Source organism: Pleurodeles waltl, chromosome 4_2 (assembly GCF_031143425.1).
Source record: "Pleurodeles waltl isolate 20211129_DDA chromosome 4_2, aPleWal1.hap1.20221129, whole genome shotgun sequence".
Lineage (NCBI taxonomy): Eukaryota > Metazoa > Chordata > Amphibia > Caudata > Salamandridae > Pleurodeles > Pleurodeles waltl.
This window is the reverse complement of record NC_090443.1, coordinates 690,261,585-690,279,188: the sequence shown is the minus strand read 5'-3', so window position 1 is coordinate 690,279,188 and position 17,604 is coordinate 690,261,585. Positions and strand designations below refer to the sequence as shown.

Sequence of the window (17,604 nt, the reverse complement as noted above, 5' to 3'; positions counted from 1 at the left end):
AAAGGACACAAGGTGTCCCCAAAGAAATTGCAGTATTGTCAGAAAGAGGTCAAGTACTTGGGTCATCAAATTGAGAAAGAGTCGAGGAAGTTATCCAGGGAAAGAGTAACTGCACTATTACAGATGAATCCCCCTACAACACGGAGAGATGTTAGGATGTTTCTAGGAATGGTGGGTTACTGTCGTCAGTGGATCCTGAATTTCTCAGTCATCTTCAAGCCATTGGTGAGACTGACAGTCAAGGAGGGGCCGGATGTCATAGTGTTGGGAGAGAAGGAAATGAAAGCATTTACGGAGTTAAAAGAGAGCATGTGCAGGGCTCTGGTTCTGGGTATGCCTGATTACACGAAGCCTTTTGTTCTGTTTTGTCATGAATGTGATGCATGTTCTTTGTCTATCCTGACACAGGTCCATGGAGGTGTAAACCGACCAGTAGCATATTTTTCAGCTATATTGGACCCAGTTGTAGCGGCCTTACCGGGTTGTCTGCGTGCAGTAGCAGCAGTTGGACAAAGCCTCACACAGTGTGAAGGTATAGTGATGGGACATCCTATAACAGTCATGGTCCCTCACTCAGATGAAATTCTGTTGACCCGTACTAAAACGCAGCACATCACAAATGCAAGATTGACTAAAAATGAAACAATTATATTGGGGTCACCAAATGTAACGTTGAAGAGATGTACGGTGTTGAACCCGGCAACTTTGCTTCCAAGTGAAAACACAGAGGTTGAAAATGTCAAAGATGTAGAACATGATTGTCTTGAGGTAACAGAATTTGCACCAAACCGAGGCCTGATATTGAAGATACCCAATTGGAAGAAAATGTCCAAATTATCTTTGTTGTTGGCTCATGTTTGAGAGACTCAGTAGGAGTGCTGAGAGCCAGATATGCTGAATGCACGATTTCTGGTATCCTGGAAGCGTCTTGGCTTCAAGGAGTATATTCTGCTCAAGTAGCTGAATTAGTTGCTCTTACTAGAGCTTGCCATGCTTCTGCCCAGTTGAGAGTGACTATCTATACTGATAGCAGGTATGGGTTCGGAATAGTCCATGATTTTGGCCAACTGTGGTCAGAGAGGGGTTTCTTGACCTCTTATGGTTCGCCAGTGAAAAATGGTGAGAGAATTAAGGAGTTGTTGCACGCGATTCAGTTACCTCATGAAATTGCTGTGGTGAAATGTAGCGCACACTTGAAGTCACAAGACTTTGTTTCAATGGGAAATGGATATGCGGATCAAGTTGCAAGATTTTGCACACTGAACTGTATATCGTTTAAGGATCAGTGGGAATTGTTGCCTGAAAAAGAAAACGAGACATGCACAGGTTATGCATTAAGGGTGATTGACACGTTAGAAGAGTTAAGATTGTTGCAGGGACGTGCCAGCAAAGATGAGAAGGGTTCTTGGGTCAGGATGGAATGCGTACAAAGGCCTGATGATTTGTGGGTCTCAGACGAGGGGAAAATGGTCTTGCCGAACAGTCTTTTGTCACAAATTGCAACGTTCTACCATGGTCAAGCACATATTGGGGGGATGCCATGATCAGGTTGTTCAAAATTGACTGGTTTGACCCGAAGGACAGACAAGCTGCAGAAGTGATTTGCCATAGGTGTGTCATCCGTCAACAGATGAATGTGGGAAAAGGAACAGCGCTGAATATGAGACACATTGGGAGAGCTGGAGGTCCATTTAGCAGAATGCAATTGGATTATATTGAGATGCCCGTGTGCAGAGGTTTGAGATATGTGTTAGTGATTGTGTGTATCTTTAGTCATTGGATTGAAGCATACCCTACACGCAGGAATGACAGTCTCACATTAGCGAAGCTACTGCTTAAGGAATTTATACCACGTTTCGGATTTTTGATCTCTTTAGAATCAGATAGGGGAAGTCACTTCAACAATGAGGTGGTTAAGTTATTGGTGCAGCATTGAACATTGAGCAGAAGTTGCATTGTAGTTACCGCCCTGAAGCATCAGGACTAGTGGAGCAGATGAATGGTACCCTGAAGTCGAGGATGGAAAAACTGTGTGCAGCCACGAATTTGAAATGGCCTGATGCATTACCTTTTGTGTTAATGTCAATGAGAAATACACCTAACAAGAAAACAGGATTGTCCCCTCATGAAATTCTCATGGGCCAAGCTATGAGACTGCCCGTAGTGCCCGCAAATGCTCTTGTGAATATCACGGATGATATGGTGTTGGACTACTGCAAGGGTCTGGCTGATGTGGTCCGTTCTTTTCCTCACCAGGTGGAAGCTACCACTGTGCCACCGATAAATGATCCAGGACACAACCTGAGAGCTGGCGACTGGGTTGTCATCAAGAAACACGTAAGGAAGACGTGTTTGGAGCCACGTTGGAAGGGGCCATATCAAGTGATACTAACGACTACTACAGCTGTGAAGTGTGCAGGAATTCCGAACTGGATCCACGCCAATCATACGAAAAAGGTGACGTGTCCAACTGATGAGGAAGTTGAGTTGTTGAAAGTACCAACAACAGAGAAGGAAGTCTCAGGCCCGGAGAGTGATCAAAGGGAACTGAGACAGAAGGAGAGCCCGTGGAGGACAGCTTAGTCACTCCAGTAAGAGATGAAGGAGAAGAGATCCAGAGGGGTGACGGTGAGCCTATCTCAACTGAGGCAGCAGGAGAGCCTAATCAAAAGGAGGTTCTCCCAGAAGCAGACAGTTGTGGGAATGAGCTAGAGCATTTTACAGACCCAGAAGGCGAAGAAGCTGAGGTGGAAGGGAGTCGAAGTGTCCAATCTCCTCCTGAGCAGATTGCAGGTCCATCAAGAGAAAACACCATAGAGCCAGAGGAGGGCGAAAGGTTGTCACAGGAAAGATCAAAAACCAAAGAGACATTGAAAGGAGATAAGTGGCCAGAATTGCAAGTGAAAAAGGGAGAAGTGGTTTTCGAAGATGCAATAGAGGAATAAGTTGATACAACAAGGAAAGAAGATCTAAGTGAAGGAGAGTTGCAATGTGATCGCAAGTTGAAGATAAAGAGAATAGCAAATAGAAGGTACGCGGGTGCTGAATGGGCATATGCAACGACAGCTGAATGGCAACAAGAGTTCTTGTTGTTTTGCTTTGATCAAGAGATTCCAGGTCATAGACACCTGAGTCTGGCTGAAGAGGCTGAATTGGTGTAAAAATCGAACAGCTTGGGAGAAGTTTGAGCTAGATACGAAATATTTGTATGAGGGAACTAATGCGAAAGGGGAACTCTCCACTAATCAATCAATCAATCAATCAGTGAATTTATAAAGCGCGCTATGTACCCGACAGGGTTTCGAGGCGCTGGGGGTGGGTGGGGGGGGTGCTGCTAGCGTTCGATGAGCCATGTTTTGAGGAGTCTCCTGAAGGTGAGGAGGTCCTGGGTCTGGCGTAGTGAGGTGGGGAGAGAGACTAATGTTTTCTATTGCTTGCTGAGTGAGTATGTTGACACAATGGATGCAAAGGATTGCTTTTTGTGTATGCAGATTCCTGTTTCGGTTCAAGAGGGGGTTACCTATCATAGTCTGCCCCTAACTTATGGGATAAGTTGTAGTCTGTTGCTAACAAGATTCTATAACCAGGAAGAGATTCAGTATTTTTACTCAAACTATGATCTTGTGTTTTTTTATGTGCCTATAATAGAGGATTTGAGTGGGGTAGCTAGGTATTATAGTATAAAGTTAGTTAAAGGATTCTTTGAGGCGACATTAACGATTACTACATCTTATGCACACCGCAATAATTTGACATGCTTGCTTACACCTGTAGAGAGAAGCTTCTTAGCTCATACGGAAGATAGGAGAAGGGCATTAAAGGGTAAATTAGAGAAAGGAGCAGCAGACTTTTGCTAGTAGTGAAGGTTATGGTGCAATTAGAGAACAAGGGAAGCTAGCTTTAGAAGCATTACATGTAGGGAAGCTTTGCATATCTAGGCCGAAGTCATATTATATTATAACAATGTGTTTGTGGGTATGAGTGAATGTAAGCATGTGTTTTTGTTTCAGAGCAAGTGGATGTTCATGTTAAATGAACAGGATCCTGCGATCCCAGGGATCTATTACATATGTGGACTTAATGCTTATTACCGTCTTCCAAAGGGATGGTATGGGACATGTTATTTGGGGATAGTTTTCCCAAAGATATATCAACTTGACGATTTGAAAAGGTTTCCGAAATTGTCTGAATTACATCATTCTAGACAGAAGAGAGAAACTGATGCTGATGTAGTAGGAGACATATTAGGGGCGATAATTCCTTCAGTGGGAGTTATCTTGAACTCCACAAAGATTTGAAAGTTGTCTACTATTGTGGAGAACATGCTGACAAATTTTTCAGGAGCCATACTCCTGATGGATACTGAACTTGCTGCGGAAAGAGCTATGATTCTTCAAAATAGGCTTGTTTTAGACATTCTTTTAGTGAAAAATGGCAGAGTCTGTAAGATGCTTAATGAGCGTCATCGTAGTGCATATATGCCACATAATAGTAATGAGATTAGAAGTATGCTTACTAACTTGACTAGGGATAGTGCAGATATGAAGGAATTGAAAGAGCCAGGTGTTTGAGAAAAGGTTGGGAAAGGTTTTGCTTCAGTGGGGAATTGGCTTAGTAACATTTGGCATGGGATCTTGTCTAAAATAGTACAGGGGATATTGATTGTTATAGCTTGTTTATTTGGATTGTGGGTGGCATGTAAAATTAGCAAAAGAATAAAATTGAAAATGGTGAAAAATAATAAGAGGAGAGAAGAAAAACAAAGGGAAAAATTGTATAGGGAAAAATCAAAGGGGAAGCCAATAAGGGAGGAGATAGAGTTGAAAGAATTTTAGGATGTGAAATTTTTTGGGGAAGGTTTTGTGTGATGACAAGAGTCATCAGAGGAGGGATTGTTGGAGTGTGTCCTTTAAAAGCAATATTAACATGAAAAGCTTGAGATATATTGGGGGTCATTACAACCCTGGCGGTCGGTGTTAAAGCGGTGGTAAGACCGCCAACAGGCTGGCAGAAAATAAAATGGAATTACGACCGTGGCGGAAACCGCCAACAAAGACAGTCACTTTAACACTCCGACCGCCACGGCGGTACAAACAGCGCGGCGGTCACCGCCAACAGACAGGTGGGAGACAATGTACCGCCCACAGTATCACAACCTACCAATCCGCCACCTTTTCCGGGGTGGATTCACCGCAAACAAAAACACAGCGGAAACAGGACTTCAAAGGGAAAACGCTCACCTCTGCACACCCCACGAGGAACCAGGACACCATGGAACCAGAGCTCCACATTTTACCAGCCCTTATCTTCTTGCTCCTCTACCAGGAGCATGAACGCCGGCGGCGAAGACCACGGTGAGTACTGCATCTACGACACAGGGGAGGGGGGAGGGAAAAAACAGTGACACACACACGCAACACTCCCACCCCCAACCTCACCCATGACAACACACACACTAATACAGCAAGATACATTACAGTTACACCCTCCAACCCCACCGGAAGAATGCAAAGACAAAAGGAAATGAGGTGAACCATTGTAATATATTAAAATTCAGTAGTCAAATAATATACATACACTATTTACAAATATATACACCAAGAATATTAGTCCAAGGTATTCCACCCTTAAAGTCTGTGGACCAAGAGGCCCACACTGCATGGGCGAGGCCCACACAAGATACCCGCACATGACGGAGAGAACACTGCAAGGGCATCAGATAGTAATAAAACAGGCACCTCAGGGGGAAGGGAAAGGGTGGGCACCTCAGCCGGTTGAGTGCACAACGCCAAATCCACGAGGGGGCCCCATGCCCACTGTTCAATCCTGGGGAGTGCAAAGCCACAGTCTCTCAAGTCTCTACAGTGGGTGGTTTGCCCACTGTTCAATCCTGGGAAGTGCAAAGCCACAGTCTCTACAGTGGGTGGTTTGCCCACTGTTCAATCCTGGGGAGTGCAAAGCCAAAGTCTCTCAAGTCTCTACAGTGGGTGGTATGCCCACTGTTCAATCCTGGGAAGTGCAAAGCCACAGTCTCACAAGTCTCTACAGTGGGCGGTTTGCCCACTGTTCAATCCTGAGGAGTGCAAAGCCACAGTCTCACAAGTCTTTACAGTGGGTGGTTTGCCCACTGTTCAATCCTGGGGAGTGCAAAGCCACAGTCTCTTAAGTGTATAACAGTCTCCACTGGTTCTGGAGGGGGCTTGGTGCCCAGAGTGCTTCATCCTGCTAAGGACAGAGGTAGTGGATGCCATACTCCACTGGTTCTGGAGGGGGCTTGGTGCCCAGAGTGCTTCATCCTGCCAACGACAGAGGTAGTGGATGTAAATCTCCACTGGTTCTGGAGGGGGCTTGGTGCGTCATCCTGCTCGTGGCGGCCTCAGTAGTGTCAGTGCTTTTGGCGCTCATGGGCCTGCGGTGCTTGTGGTGGCGGTGTCTTTGGCAGCGGTGCTTGTGGCGGCGGTGTCCTTGGCAGCGGTGCTTGTGGTGGTGGTGTCCTTGCCAGAGGTGCTTGTGGCGGTGGTGTCTTTGGCAGCGGTGCATGTGGCGGCGGTGTCCTTGGCAGCGGTGCTTATGGCGGTGGTGTCTTTGGCAGCGGTGCTTGTGGCGCCGGTGTCCTTGGCAGCAGTGCTTGTGGCGGTGGTGTCCTTGGCAGCGGTGCTTGTGGTGGCGGTGTCTTTGGCAGCGCTTCAGCTGCTGGCGGTCCTGTCTGGGCCAGCGGGGCTGCTGCTGGCGGTCGCCTCCTGGGCAGCAGGGCTGCTGCTGGCGGTCCTGTCTGGGCCAGCGGGGCTGCTGCTGGCCGGCTCCTGGGCAGCGGGGCTGATACTGGTGGTCCTGTCTGGGCCAGCGGGTCTGCTGCTGGCGGTCGCCTCCTGGGCAGCAGGGCTGCTGCTGGCGGTCCTGTCTGGGCCAGCGGGGCTGCTGCTGGCGGTCGCCTCCTGGGCAGCGGGGCTGATGCTGGCGATCCTGTCTGGGCCAGCGGGGCTGCTGCTGGCGGTCCTGTCTGGGGCAGCGGGGCTGCTGCTGACCGGCTCCTGGGCAGCGGGGCTTATGCTGGCGGTCCTGTCTGGGCCAGCGGGGCTGATGCTGGCGGTCCTGTCTGGGCTAGCGGGGCTGCTGCTGGTGGTCCTGTCTGGGGCAGCGGGGTTGCTGCCGGCCGGCTCCTGGGCAGCGGGGCTGATGGCGGTCTTCTCCACCGTTCTGATCATCCCAGACTTGCCGGGTTTCTTGTGCCCCTTCCCCACCTTGGAAGGTGTTGCAGCTGACTCCACACTCCCACCTGTACCCCTGGGAGCGGCTTTGGTGGCTGTTGTCTTCCCCCTCTCCTGCCGGGCACTGGCCAACTTTTGATGCTTGACAGGTGGGGGACTGTCTGTGCTGTGGCTCCTTGCCACACTGGCTGCCCTGCTGCCTGGTGCACTCCAGAATCCGGTGACTACTGGCACCACTGGTCACGTCGATGTTGTGGCTGAGGTGCTAGGTTGGGACCTGGAGAGTCGGGCCCTAGGAGACTGACGGGGTGGGGGAGGTGCGGTAAAGAGGTCAAGGGTGGACAGGAAAAGTTTCTTAGGAACACTGGGATGGGTAGCTGGAGGGGGTTTGGGAGTGGAGGAAGAGGTTGTGGTTGTAGGAGGTGTACGTTTGGTGACTTTGGGTGAAGGTGCATGCGCTGGAGGCTGTCGTGAGGTGGATGGCTGTTGGGTGGGTGTGTGCCTGCGTTTGTGTACCTTGGGAGGTGGCGTCACAGACACACTTGGAGAGGACACAGGGGATGTGTGAATGGTAGTGGGGTGGTGACTGCACGTGAGTGGGGTGTGGTGGTGGGTGTGCTGGTGATGGAAGTGGTGGCTGTAGAAGTGGTGCATGCAGGTGTGAGTGGAGACTGGGAGGGAGGAGGGAGAGGAGGAGGAGGGGGACACAGTGGAGGCAGTGGATGTTGCTATGTCTGCATGTGTGTGATGCATGCGTGAGTGCCTGTGGGATGTGTGGTGCTTATGTTTGCCTGAGCTTCCTTTGTGTGTTGAGGTGTGTGCATGCTGGTCTGATGGTGTGCTTGGGGTAGGCTGAGGTACAGGGGATTGGGTCTGGGTGGAGGAAGCTGGAGGGGGGAGGCTAGAGACAGGGACAATGGCTGCCATCAGTGCTGAGGCCAGAGTCAGAAAAGCTCGCTGAAGGGCTGCCTAACCAGAATGAATGCCCTCCAGGAATGCATTGGTCTGTTGCAACGGCCTCTCTACAACCTGGATGGCATTCAAAATGGTAGACTGCCCAACAGTGAGGGACCTGAGGAGGTCAATGGCCTCCTCACAGAGGGCAGCAGGGGTGACTGGGACAGGGGCTAAGGTGCCTGGGGCGAAGGAGATGTCCACCCTCCTGGGTGAGTGGGCACGGGGCAAAGGCTGAGGGCCTGCTGGGAGGGCGGGCTGGAGGGGGGTTGCGGCTGTACCTGAAGATGCGGGGGGCACAGATGGGGCCGCCACAACAAGGGAGCTCCCATCAGAGGAAGAGACCGTATCACTGGTGTCAGCTCCTGTCCCCGCCGTGGAGCTCCCCTCGCCCTCCGTCCCACTGGTGAAATCAGACTCCGTAGTATTGCCCTCCAGGGCCATGTGGGATGCAGCTCCCTCCTGCTCTGGTGCCACTGCTCCTCCACACATGTACAGGGAGACCACAAAAAGGGGGGGGAGACAGAAGAAAGACATGTTGAGTGCATGCATTACCGCTACCGTTGGCGGACACGACAGACACAGAAGCCCCCTGCACCACGTCGCGCACTTGGGGTCCACTATTCAATCCCTGGGACATGGCCCACAAGGCTATGGCCGATATCTGCACACATGGATGTCACAGGAGCCTGACTAGGTGTAGTTGGCACTGTACCCAGGTGGGGTGGGGTGCCACAGGGTCTGCCTGAAAAAGGGGACTTAACTAGCACACTCCCCTGGCCTGGGGAACCCACAGCTCACCTCCACCACCCAGACACCTCCACTACGTGCTGAATCAGCAGAATGAGAGTGTACTCACCCCCTTGTTGCTGCTGTGATGCCCTCAAGCGCCCATCCAAATCCGGGTACGCCACCACCAGGATCCTGAACATCAGGGGGGTCGTGGTGCAACGGGCACCCCTCCCACGTTAGGAGGCCATCCCCAGCTGGGCCTCCGCCGTCTTCTTGCTCCAGCGGCGAATGTCCTCCCATCTTTTCCAGCAGTGGGTGCTCCGTCTGTGATAGACCCCCAGGGTCCGAATGTCCTAGGCGATGGCACGCCAAGTATCCTTCTTCTGGTGGGCGCTGACCTACATGAATTGTACAGGGGAAAAATAGAAGTTATTACCAACTGCACCGTCACAGTCATTGGCCCGCATCCCTATCCTTGCCATGTGGCACATGCACTCACCATTGTTTCATGCACGCATCATTCTCCCCCCCTATCTTTCATCCAAACCACTCCACACAGCCATTGCCCATACAGCATGCTCACAGTGTACTTACCTGTTTGTCTGGAGGACCGTAGAGTAGCGTGTACTGGGATAGGACCCCATCCAAGAGTTTCTCCAACTCCTCCGTGCTGAAGGCAGGGGCCTTTTCCCCAGACACACAAGCCATTGTCTCTTCCAGACTGAGGTCACAGCAGCACTTGCAGTGTAGGTCCTCTCCTGTCGAAGATCAGGTATCGAGTGATTGAACAGAAAGAAAATGGCGGTCACGTCCCCGGCGGTACGTCCCGTCACCGCCGGCGTACATCGTCATTGGCTCCTGGGAACACAATCCTGGAACTGTGTGCCCAGTGGGAGCCAGACCTGATGTCAGCTATTCGCCATCCCACAGTAATCCCCCCTCAAGTGCAGGTGCTGTCAGTACTCCATTTCCTTGCAAGTGGGTCTTTTCAAACTACAGTGGCCATAGCATCAGGGATGTCCCAGCCTATGTTTTCCAACGTGTTGTCCAGAGTGTTGTCTGCCCTGCTGAAACACACGCAGAGCTACATCGTGTTCCCTCAGGTGGAGGATTTGCCTACAGTGAAAGGTGACTTCTATGCCCTGGCCCCCAACATCATAGGTGCCATTGATGGGACACATGTGGCCTTGGTCCCCCCCCCCGCAGGAGTGAACATGTGTACAGGTGTTCACCGGAAGAGTTACCATTCGATGAATGTGCAGATGGTGGGTTTGGCAGACCAGTACATCTCCCATGTTAATGCCAAATTCCCTGGCTCAGTGCATGACGCCTACATCCTGCAGAATAGCAGCATCCCTTATGTAATGGGGCAACTCCAGAGGCACTGCGTGTGGCTATTACGTGAGCACCTGGAACCAAATCAGTGGGAATAGTTGTCTGGGTCTGGGGATATCCCTACAGGTTAGTGTGTGTCTAACAGTTGTCCCTCGCCATTTGCAGGTGACTCTGGCTACCCCAACCTGTCATGGCTACTGACCCCAGTGAGGAAGCCCAGGACAAGGGCAGAGGAACGCTACAATGAGGCACATGGGCGAACTAGGAGGATTATACAGCGGACCTTCGGCCTCCTGAAGACCAGGTTCCGGTGCCTCCATATGACAGGTGGTTCCCTATTCTACTCACCAAAGAAGGTGTGCCAGATCACCGTGGCCTGCTGTATGCTTCACAACTTAGCTTTGCGACAACAGGTGCCTTTTCTGCAGGAGGATGGTCCAGATGGAGGTGTTGTGGCAGCTGTGGAGCCTGTGGACAGCGAAGACGAGGAAGCAGAAGAAGAGGACATCGACAACAGGAACTCTGTGATCCTGCAATACTTCCAGTGAGACACAGGTAAGAAGACAAACCTGCCTACTACATGTACTTTAACACTACTACCTCTCTACTGTCTGTCCTTTTCACCCAGTGTATGGTCACTGAGTTGTCACTTTCCCTTACGATTTCACAGATGTGAGTCCCACTGTGTGACATCTGCTTTGTTTCCTCATGGACTAGAGCTGTGTGACATAGGTATGTTGACATTACAATTGAAAGAGCATTTTGTCACTGTAGTTGCTCATACACTATTTCAAAATCACAGACAGACTTCAGATAGTTTTGTGCTTTAAGGGTGTTTATTTAAGTGCTCAATATTGGATGGGTTTGTAAAATGGTGAGGGGTGATGGTGGAGGAATGTCCATGGCAGAGTCCAGTCTATTAGTCTCACTGGTGCATTGTCCAAAAGGGCATAGGAAGTGGAGCTGGGGCAGTTTGAGGATGGACAGGGTGATAAGGTGGGACAAAAGGATAACATTCAGGGCGGCCTCATTTCTTGGCGGGGGTCTTGGCATCGTTCTCTCTCTTTATCCTGGATCTCAGGGACCGTTTCTGGAGTGGTTCTCCCTCTGCAGGGGGTGGGGTGCTGGTGTGGTGGTCCTGTGGCGGTGCCCCCTGTCCACTTGCGCCGGCGGAGGTGGTGGGCAGTTCATCGTCCAGGCCAGTTTCAGGGGCCCATTGTTGTGCCACAGTGTCCCTCCTGGTGTTAAGGACTTCCTTCAGCACCCCTACGATGGTGCCCAGGGTGGAATTGATGGATCTGAGTTCCTCCCTGAAGCCCAAATACTGTTCCTCCTGCAGCCGCTGGGTCTCCTGAAACTTGGCCAGTACCGTTGCCATCGTCTCCTGGGAATGATGGTACGCTCCCATGATGTTGGAGAAGGCCTCGTGGAGAGTGGGTTCCCTGGACCTGTCCTCCCCCTGTCGCACTGCAGTCCTCCCAGTTCCCCTGTTTCCCTGGGCCTCTGTCCCCTGAACGGTGTGCCCACTGCCACTGCTCCCAGGTCCCTGTTGTTGTTGGGGTAGTGGGTTAGCCTGGGTTCCCTGTAGTGGTGGAAACACTGCTGATTGACGTGTCCTGGGGACAGAGGTATGGGCCCGCTGGGTGGGTGCTGTGCTGGTGTTTCCAGAGGGGGCAAGCTCTGTAGTGGCCTGTGCCAGTGTGAGAGGAACCGACTGTCCCGAGGTCCCAGATGGGCCGGGCTGGTCGTCTAGATCCAGTTGGACAGAGTTGCTGTCATCACTGTGGGCCTCTTCTGTTGGTGGTGTGGACATGTGTGGACCTTTCTGGGTGGTGACGTTGGGTAGGGGTCCTGCAGGGGTGTAAAAGAATGAATATTACATCTGGGTGTACCATGGTGCGCAATGGGTGGGTGACCGTGTACCCCAGTGCTTGCATTCCTGTGTGGGACCTTGTGTGATGATGGTTTAGGGGGGTGTATGGGTATGTGCAGTGGCCATGCATTGGTGATGGGTGTCCGTGCTTTGTTGTTGCATGCAGAGCTTGGTGTTGGGATGTGTGGTTTGTGATATTGGGACATTTGTGAGGAGTAGGAGTGCTGGGGGTGAGGGCGAGGGTGGGGGTATGTGATGGCATGCAGGTAGGGTGGGGGATATAGTAGTTAAGGTTTGACTTACCAGAGTCCATTCCTCCAGCTACTCCTTCGAGGCCCTCAGGATGCAGAATAGCCAAGACTTGCTCCTCCCATGTTGTTAGTTGTGGGGGAGGAGGTGGGGGTCCGCCGCCAGTCCTCTGAACGGCAAGGTGGTGTCTTGAGACCAAGGAACGCACCTTCCCCCGTAGGTCGGTCCACCTCTTCCTGATGTCATTCGTATTTCTTGGGTGCTGTCCCACTGCGTTGACCCTGTCCACTATTCTTCGCCATAGCTCCATCTTCCTAGCTATGAAGGTGTGCTGCACCTGTGATCCGAATAGCTGTGGCTCTACCCGGATGATTTCCTCCACCATGACCCTGAGCTCCTCCTCAGAGAACCTGGGGTGTCTTTGCCGTGCCATGGGATGGTGTGGGTGATGTGTGGGGTGGTGTGTGTTGTGATATGTGGGGTGATATTTAGTGGTGTGTTGTGTGAGGTGCGTGGATGTTATGTGGCTGATGGTGTTGTGTGCCTGTGGATGCTTGGTTGTAGATTGTAGTGTCTCTCTCTGGCCTTCTGTCGCAATTGTGGTCGTAGGGGTTTGTGGGTGATGTGGGTGTGTGTTTTATATTGTATTGGGTGTGTGGGAGTGGTGTGTGTATGTGTATCAGGTGTGTGTATTTTTAATTGTCCAATGTGGATGTGTTTTGTAAATGTGTGTGCATTTTGAGCGTGCGGTGTGTACCGCCAATGGAATACCACGGTTGAAAGACCGCTGCGTGGATTAGTGGGTTGTGATAGTGTGGGCGTATTTCTGTTGGCGTGACGGTGGAGGTTTTGTTATTGCCAATTTATCACTGACCTTTGGTGTGGCGGACTTGTGTGGGTGTCTCAATTTTGGCGGATTCCGAGCTGTGGGTCATAATGACCGTGGCGGAATTCCGCTGCTGTCGCAGTGTGTTGGTGGTCTTCTGCACGGCGGTAAGCGGCTTTTACCGCCAATGTTGTAATGAGGGCCATTGTGTGTTGAAGCTACATAGAAAATGTGTTAACGTAGAAAATAATACACACGTTTGACATGTGCCCACGGGGAGTGGCTACCAATGTATAGGAAGACTGATGAAAAGCTGTTAATTCTGAATTGATTATGTACTAATGATTTGAATTTGTGTTATCATATCATAATTAGAGTTATGTATTAAGAGTTTTGCTTATTAATTTAATAGGCCTTAGCTTAGCGAGAGTCTGGGCCTAGCTGCCTGGCCTCATATTAAATTGTATTTTTCTAACGTGCAATGTGCTGTTTTCCTGAAGGACACGAAGCTGTACTTTTCCAAAAGTTATGTGTGTGTAGCCGTAGTAAATTCTTTCTCATGAGACCGACTGGCTCAAGGAGACATTCTTGCCGAATGCAACAATGTAATTCGTAACAGGTGCAAGGCTGCCTGGAGTAGGAGAAACAATGGAGATACTGACAAGAGCGCAAAGTGTAACTTTTCTTACCTGACATTCCAACCGATGAAGACGTCAATAATGTGGACCAATCCGCGACATGAGAACTGTGGTTTGTGGAAAATTATGGTGAAGTGTGTGAAGAATTATTGGTCAGAGATAACGATGCACCAATTATTATCCAATAAGGAATTAAGGGCAAATTAGACAGTTTTGATTTAACGGAATGACCCAAGTAGTTTGGGGCGCAGAAACTTGGAGACTCCACTTACTTCACAGAGACTTTAACTCTTTTGCTCTGTCCTGATACTTTAAACCATCCTCTACCCATGCTCACCTGATACTTACTTCTCCTCCATATGAGGGAAGATTCTATTCCTTAGCTATGCTATATTGAGACTTTGCCCCGTCCTATCTCTGCTGATGGTGAATCGACTGATGTCCTGAGGACGAAGACTGACGCTGTTTGCTGATCTGTTGGATTGGTAATTATCTGATGCCAAATTGCCATTGTCTGTTGCCTTTTCTTTCTAGGTACCAACTGCTATTTTGATAGAGGCCATAGTTTAGATGTTTTCTAAATTCATGTTTGCTAAATTGTTTTGCATGAAGCCCAACATGCTAATGCTAATTTGAGGTTAGTAAAGGTGTTCACAAATATCTGATGCAAATAGACAAATGACTGAGTTCTATCTTTGTTGAATCACGCATTATTGAGACTTTGCTAAGTTGCTTCATATTAATGATGTGCCTAATTACTGAATGAATATTCTCTATGCATTAATTAACTGCGTTCTAATTTCAAATTAGATGAGTTCATAATAATATTAAATTGCTATTGAGATCAACAGAAATGATATTAGGTTTTAACAAATAGGGAAATAAATATCCTAATCCTTAACTAAATTGGTGTGGTTATTCATGGCTGAAGGGTCAGTGGCGTGTTTAACTTATTGATCGTGTTAAACGTTATTGATTGACTTGATGAGTAGTTACTGTGAATCTTGATTGGTTTATTGATCTATTGATTTGTGATGCCAAAAAGACATCTCGTACTGGGAAGTCCCCGAACTTGGTCCAAAGGTTCATCGACCTAGGCGTGTCTCCTTGTAAGTTAACTTATCAAGGTTCTGACGCGCTATCAACTGCATATGTGTGTGTGACCAAAGTGGCCTTGGAGCGGATTTTGGAAAAAAAGTATTGGCCACAGATATCTAAACCTGAATATTTCAGAGAAATTAGGAAAAGATGTTTCCCGTATGATACTTCTTGTTCTCTGGGAATACACCACTTAATACACAGGTTCGGGTGAATTATGGGCATGATACTCCAGTTATTAGTAATGGTTTATTTACTTCTTGCTTCAATCCTTTGTTCCCACCGAACTGTAAAAGTAACAGAACAGTAGTCTACACGGGAATGTCTTATTTTTCAGTTAATTTGCAACAATTGCATCAATATTCTCAACCTCCCTCAGGAAGTTTTCAACTGTTTGTGCCTTTGTATTTTTTCTCGCTACAATGCAGAACAGCTACCTATTGAATCTGGCAATTTTAACCGTAACTGCTCAGCTGTGGCTACAGACGGACAAGTTTCCTGTTCAACTGTAATCATAAACTGATCCATCTGTGTGTATGCTCAATGCCAATGGTATACAATCTATGTAACTAAATGAGAGCAGCTTGGCAAATTATCTCCATAGATCAATAGCTGGCTGATCAGGATGAACAATCCAGTAAAGCTGGAAAAGGATCTACACTACACTTTAACATATGGGTTTGCAAGTACATTTTCAAAAATCAATCATGCCACCAGATTAAAAACTAAGGGGCATATTTAAGAGCCCCTAGCGCCTCATTGCGCCACAATAGTGTAATTTTCTTTTTACTCTAATGTGGCCCCACAAGGCCAAAATCGCTCCGCCAGATTTACAAAGTGGCACAATGCATGCATTGAGCCAATTTGTAACCCCTTGCTTCACATTATGCCTGCACCAGGCATAATGTATGCAAGGGAGGTGTTCCCCTATTGGGGGGTCAAAAATAAAAATGGCACAAAGAAATCTAAAATATTTCTTTGCGTCATTTTTATTGGCATTTTTTAAGCCTGCTTCAATGAGGCTCCCATTGTTTTCAATGGGCCTCCTAGGTGCTTTGTAGGATTAGCATCAACATTTTTTATGCTAATCCTGCAAAGCGCCAAACAAGTGTCAAAATGTTTGACGCTAGATCCCTAACTACCACCATGGTGTGCCGTATGTTAAATATAGCGCACACATGGTGGTATTAGGGGGGGCGCTAAGGGGCGCTAGAAAAGTGCTGCTGCTGTTCTTAAAACTGCCCCTAAAATACCTAGATACACAATTAAACACATTAGAAATAAAAGTGTTTCCTCCTGAGGACAGCATCATTGATTTCAGTGAAAGGTCCTAAAGACAATGAATCAAACATTATATCAAGTTTCACCCTTTCCAGGATTAAACTCCTGACTTGGGGGTAAATAGGCCTCATTTTGCCTGTCTCACAAAAGTGTTGCTCTATTAATGATCACTCTGTAAACTGATTGCTTTTTTAATTTTTGTAGTCAGAAGAAGCTGTGGGACCTCAGGTAAGTATGACGCATTTTAACAGCGATATTATTGTCAAATCTAGATACTAAAATAAGGGCATAAATGATACAACTATTGAATGCAATGCAATTGTGTGACAGATCACATTTATGAATGTTGAGAAAGCTGTAGTCCCAGATTGTTGCACAATTATATATTACAGAGGTTGTGGAAGTGTTTGTATCAATGTTGACTGCTTTGTTCATGCTGTGTGAAATAACAGAATGTTTTGTGCTGCAGCATTAATACTTCCCTATCCAGAAAACCTTGTTTTTTATATAAACAGGGAGTTGTGTCCTGTATGTAGGGTGTCTTTTGAGCATGAAAATTGAGGTCATGTACCTAAAGAAATGTCTTACCGCCAGAGCAGGATCCTTCTTCGGAAATCCAAGAGTGAGCAAAACTGTGCTCATCTTTAGCTACAGATCCATCAGGCATCTGGAATTCTTGTTCTTTCTCATCATCGTGATGACCACAAACTCCACATGTCTTGCCTTTCATCCACACCGTTGTTACAATCTTCAATTAAAGGCACAGTAAAAGTTATTTGATTTTAGACTCTGCTAATTTTCATGTAGGATAAACCAACCATGAAATAAAGGTAACACTGTACCGTGCACGTGATTCCATCATAATAAAGTTTCTCAATGCCGTAGTCTGGTGCTATGAGGGAAAGGCCGGCTCCCTCTTTTGTAATCATGACAAATGGCTCTGTAATAAAAAAAACTGTATCAGTATTTTCAAAATCAAAGGGTTTACCATACCATACAGCGCAATGATTCTCATGGAACAACACTGAATGGGTTCTTCTTACTGAGTAAAAGATTACAGAGCTTCTCGGTACCAAGAGTGATCCCATTCAATGCCTACATCCAATAAGTAGAAGCCCTCATCGATCCATTCAGCTTGCAGCCTCCAAAACATAAGAGATGCCAGCTTGCCATTAGCAAACAGATGATTGACAATTTTCTTAAACCAATTATCATCCCAGATAGAGTTACTACTGACTGGTGATAATAAACTTTATTTTTGCTATGATTAGGATTTTCCTCCATTTCTTATCACATGTGAAAAAAACTTTGGACTCATACTCGATTAATACCTCTGGATTGTCACCCAGAATGTATCTTTTGCTTATTTGTTTCAGGTAAGGTTGTTCAAAGGAATTTATCTCCACCTCA

At 48.1% G+C, this 17,604-nt stretch overlaps 1 protein-coding gene across 1 annotated transcript in view; it reads right to left on the bottom strand.

Annotated features, from left to right (window-relative positions):
- The window catches only part of LOC138293200 (vitellogenin-A2-like), a 383,104-nt gene that overhangs the window by 21,773 nt on the left and 343,727 nt on the right, over positions 1–17,604 (bottom strand). The window contains exons 32-33 of the mRNA XM_069232287.1: positions 17,037–17,134; positions 16,783–16,942 (exon numbers count right to left, since the gene is read on the bottom strand). Of these exons, the coding sequence (XP_069088388.1) occupies positions 16,783–16,942; positions 17,037–17,134 (258 nt within the window). The remainder of the gene's footprint in view (positions 1–16,782; positions 16,943–17,036; positions 17,135–17,604) is intronic.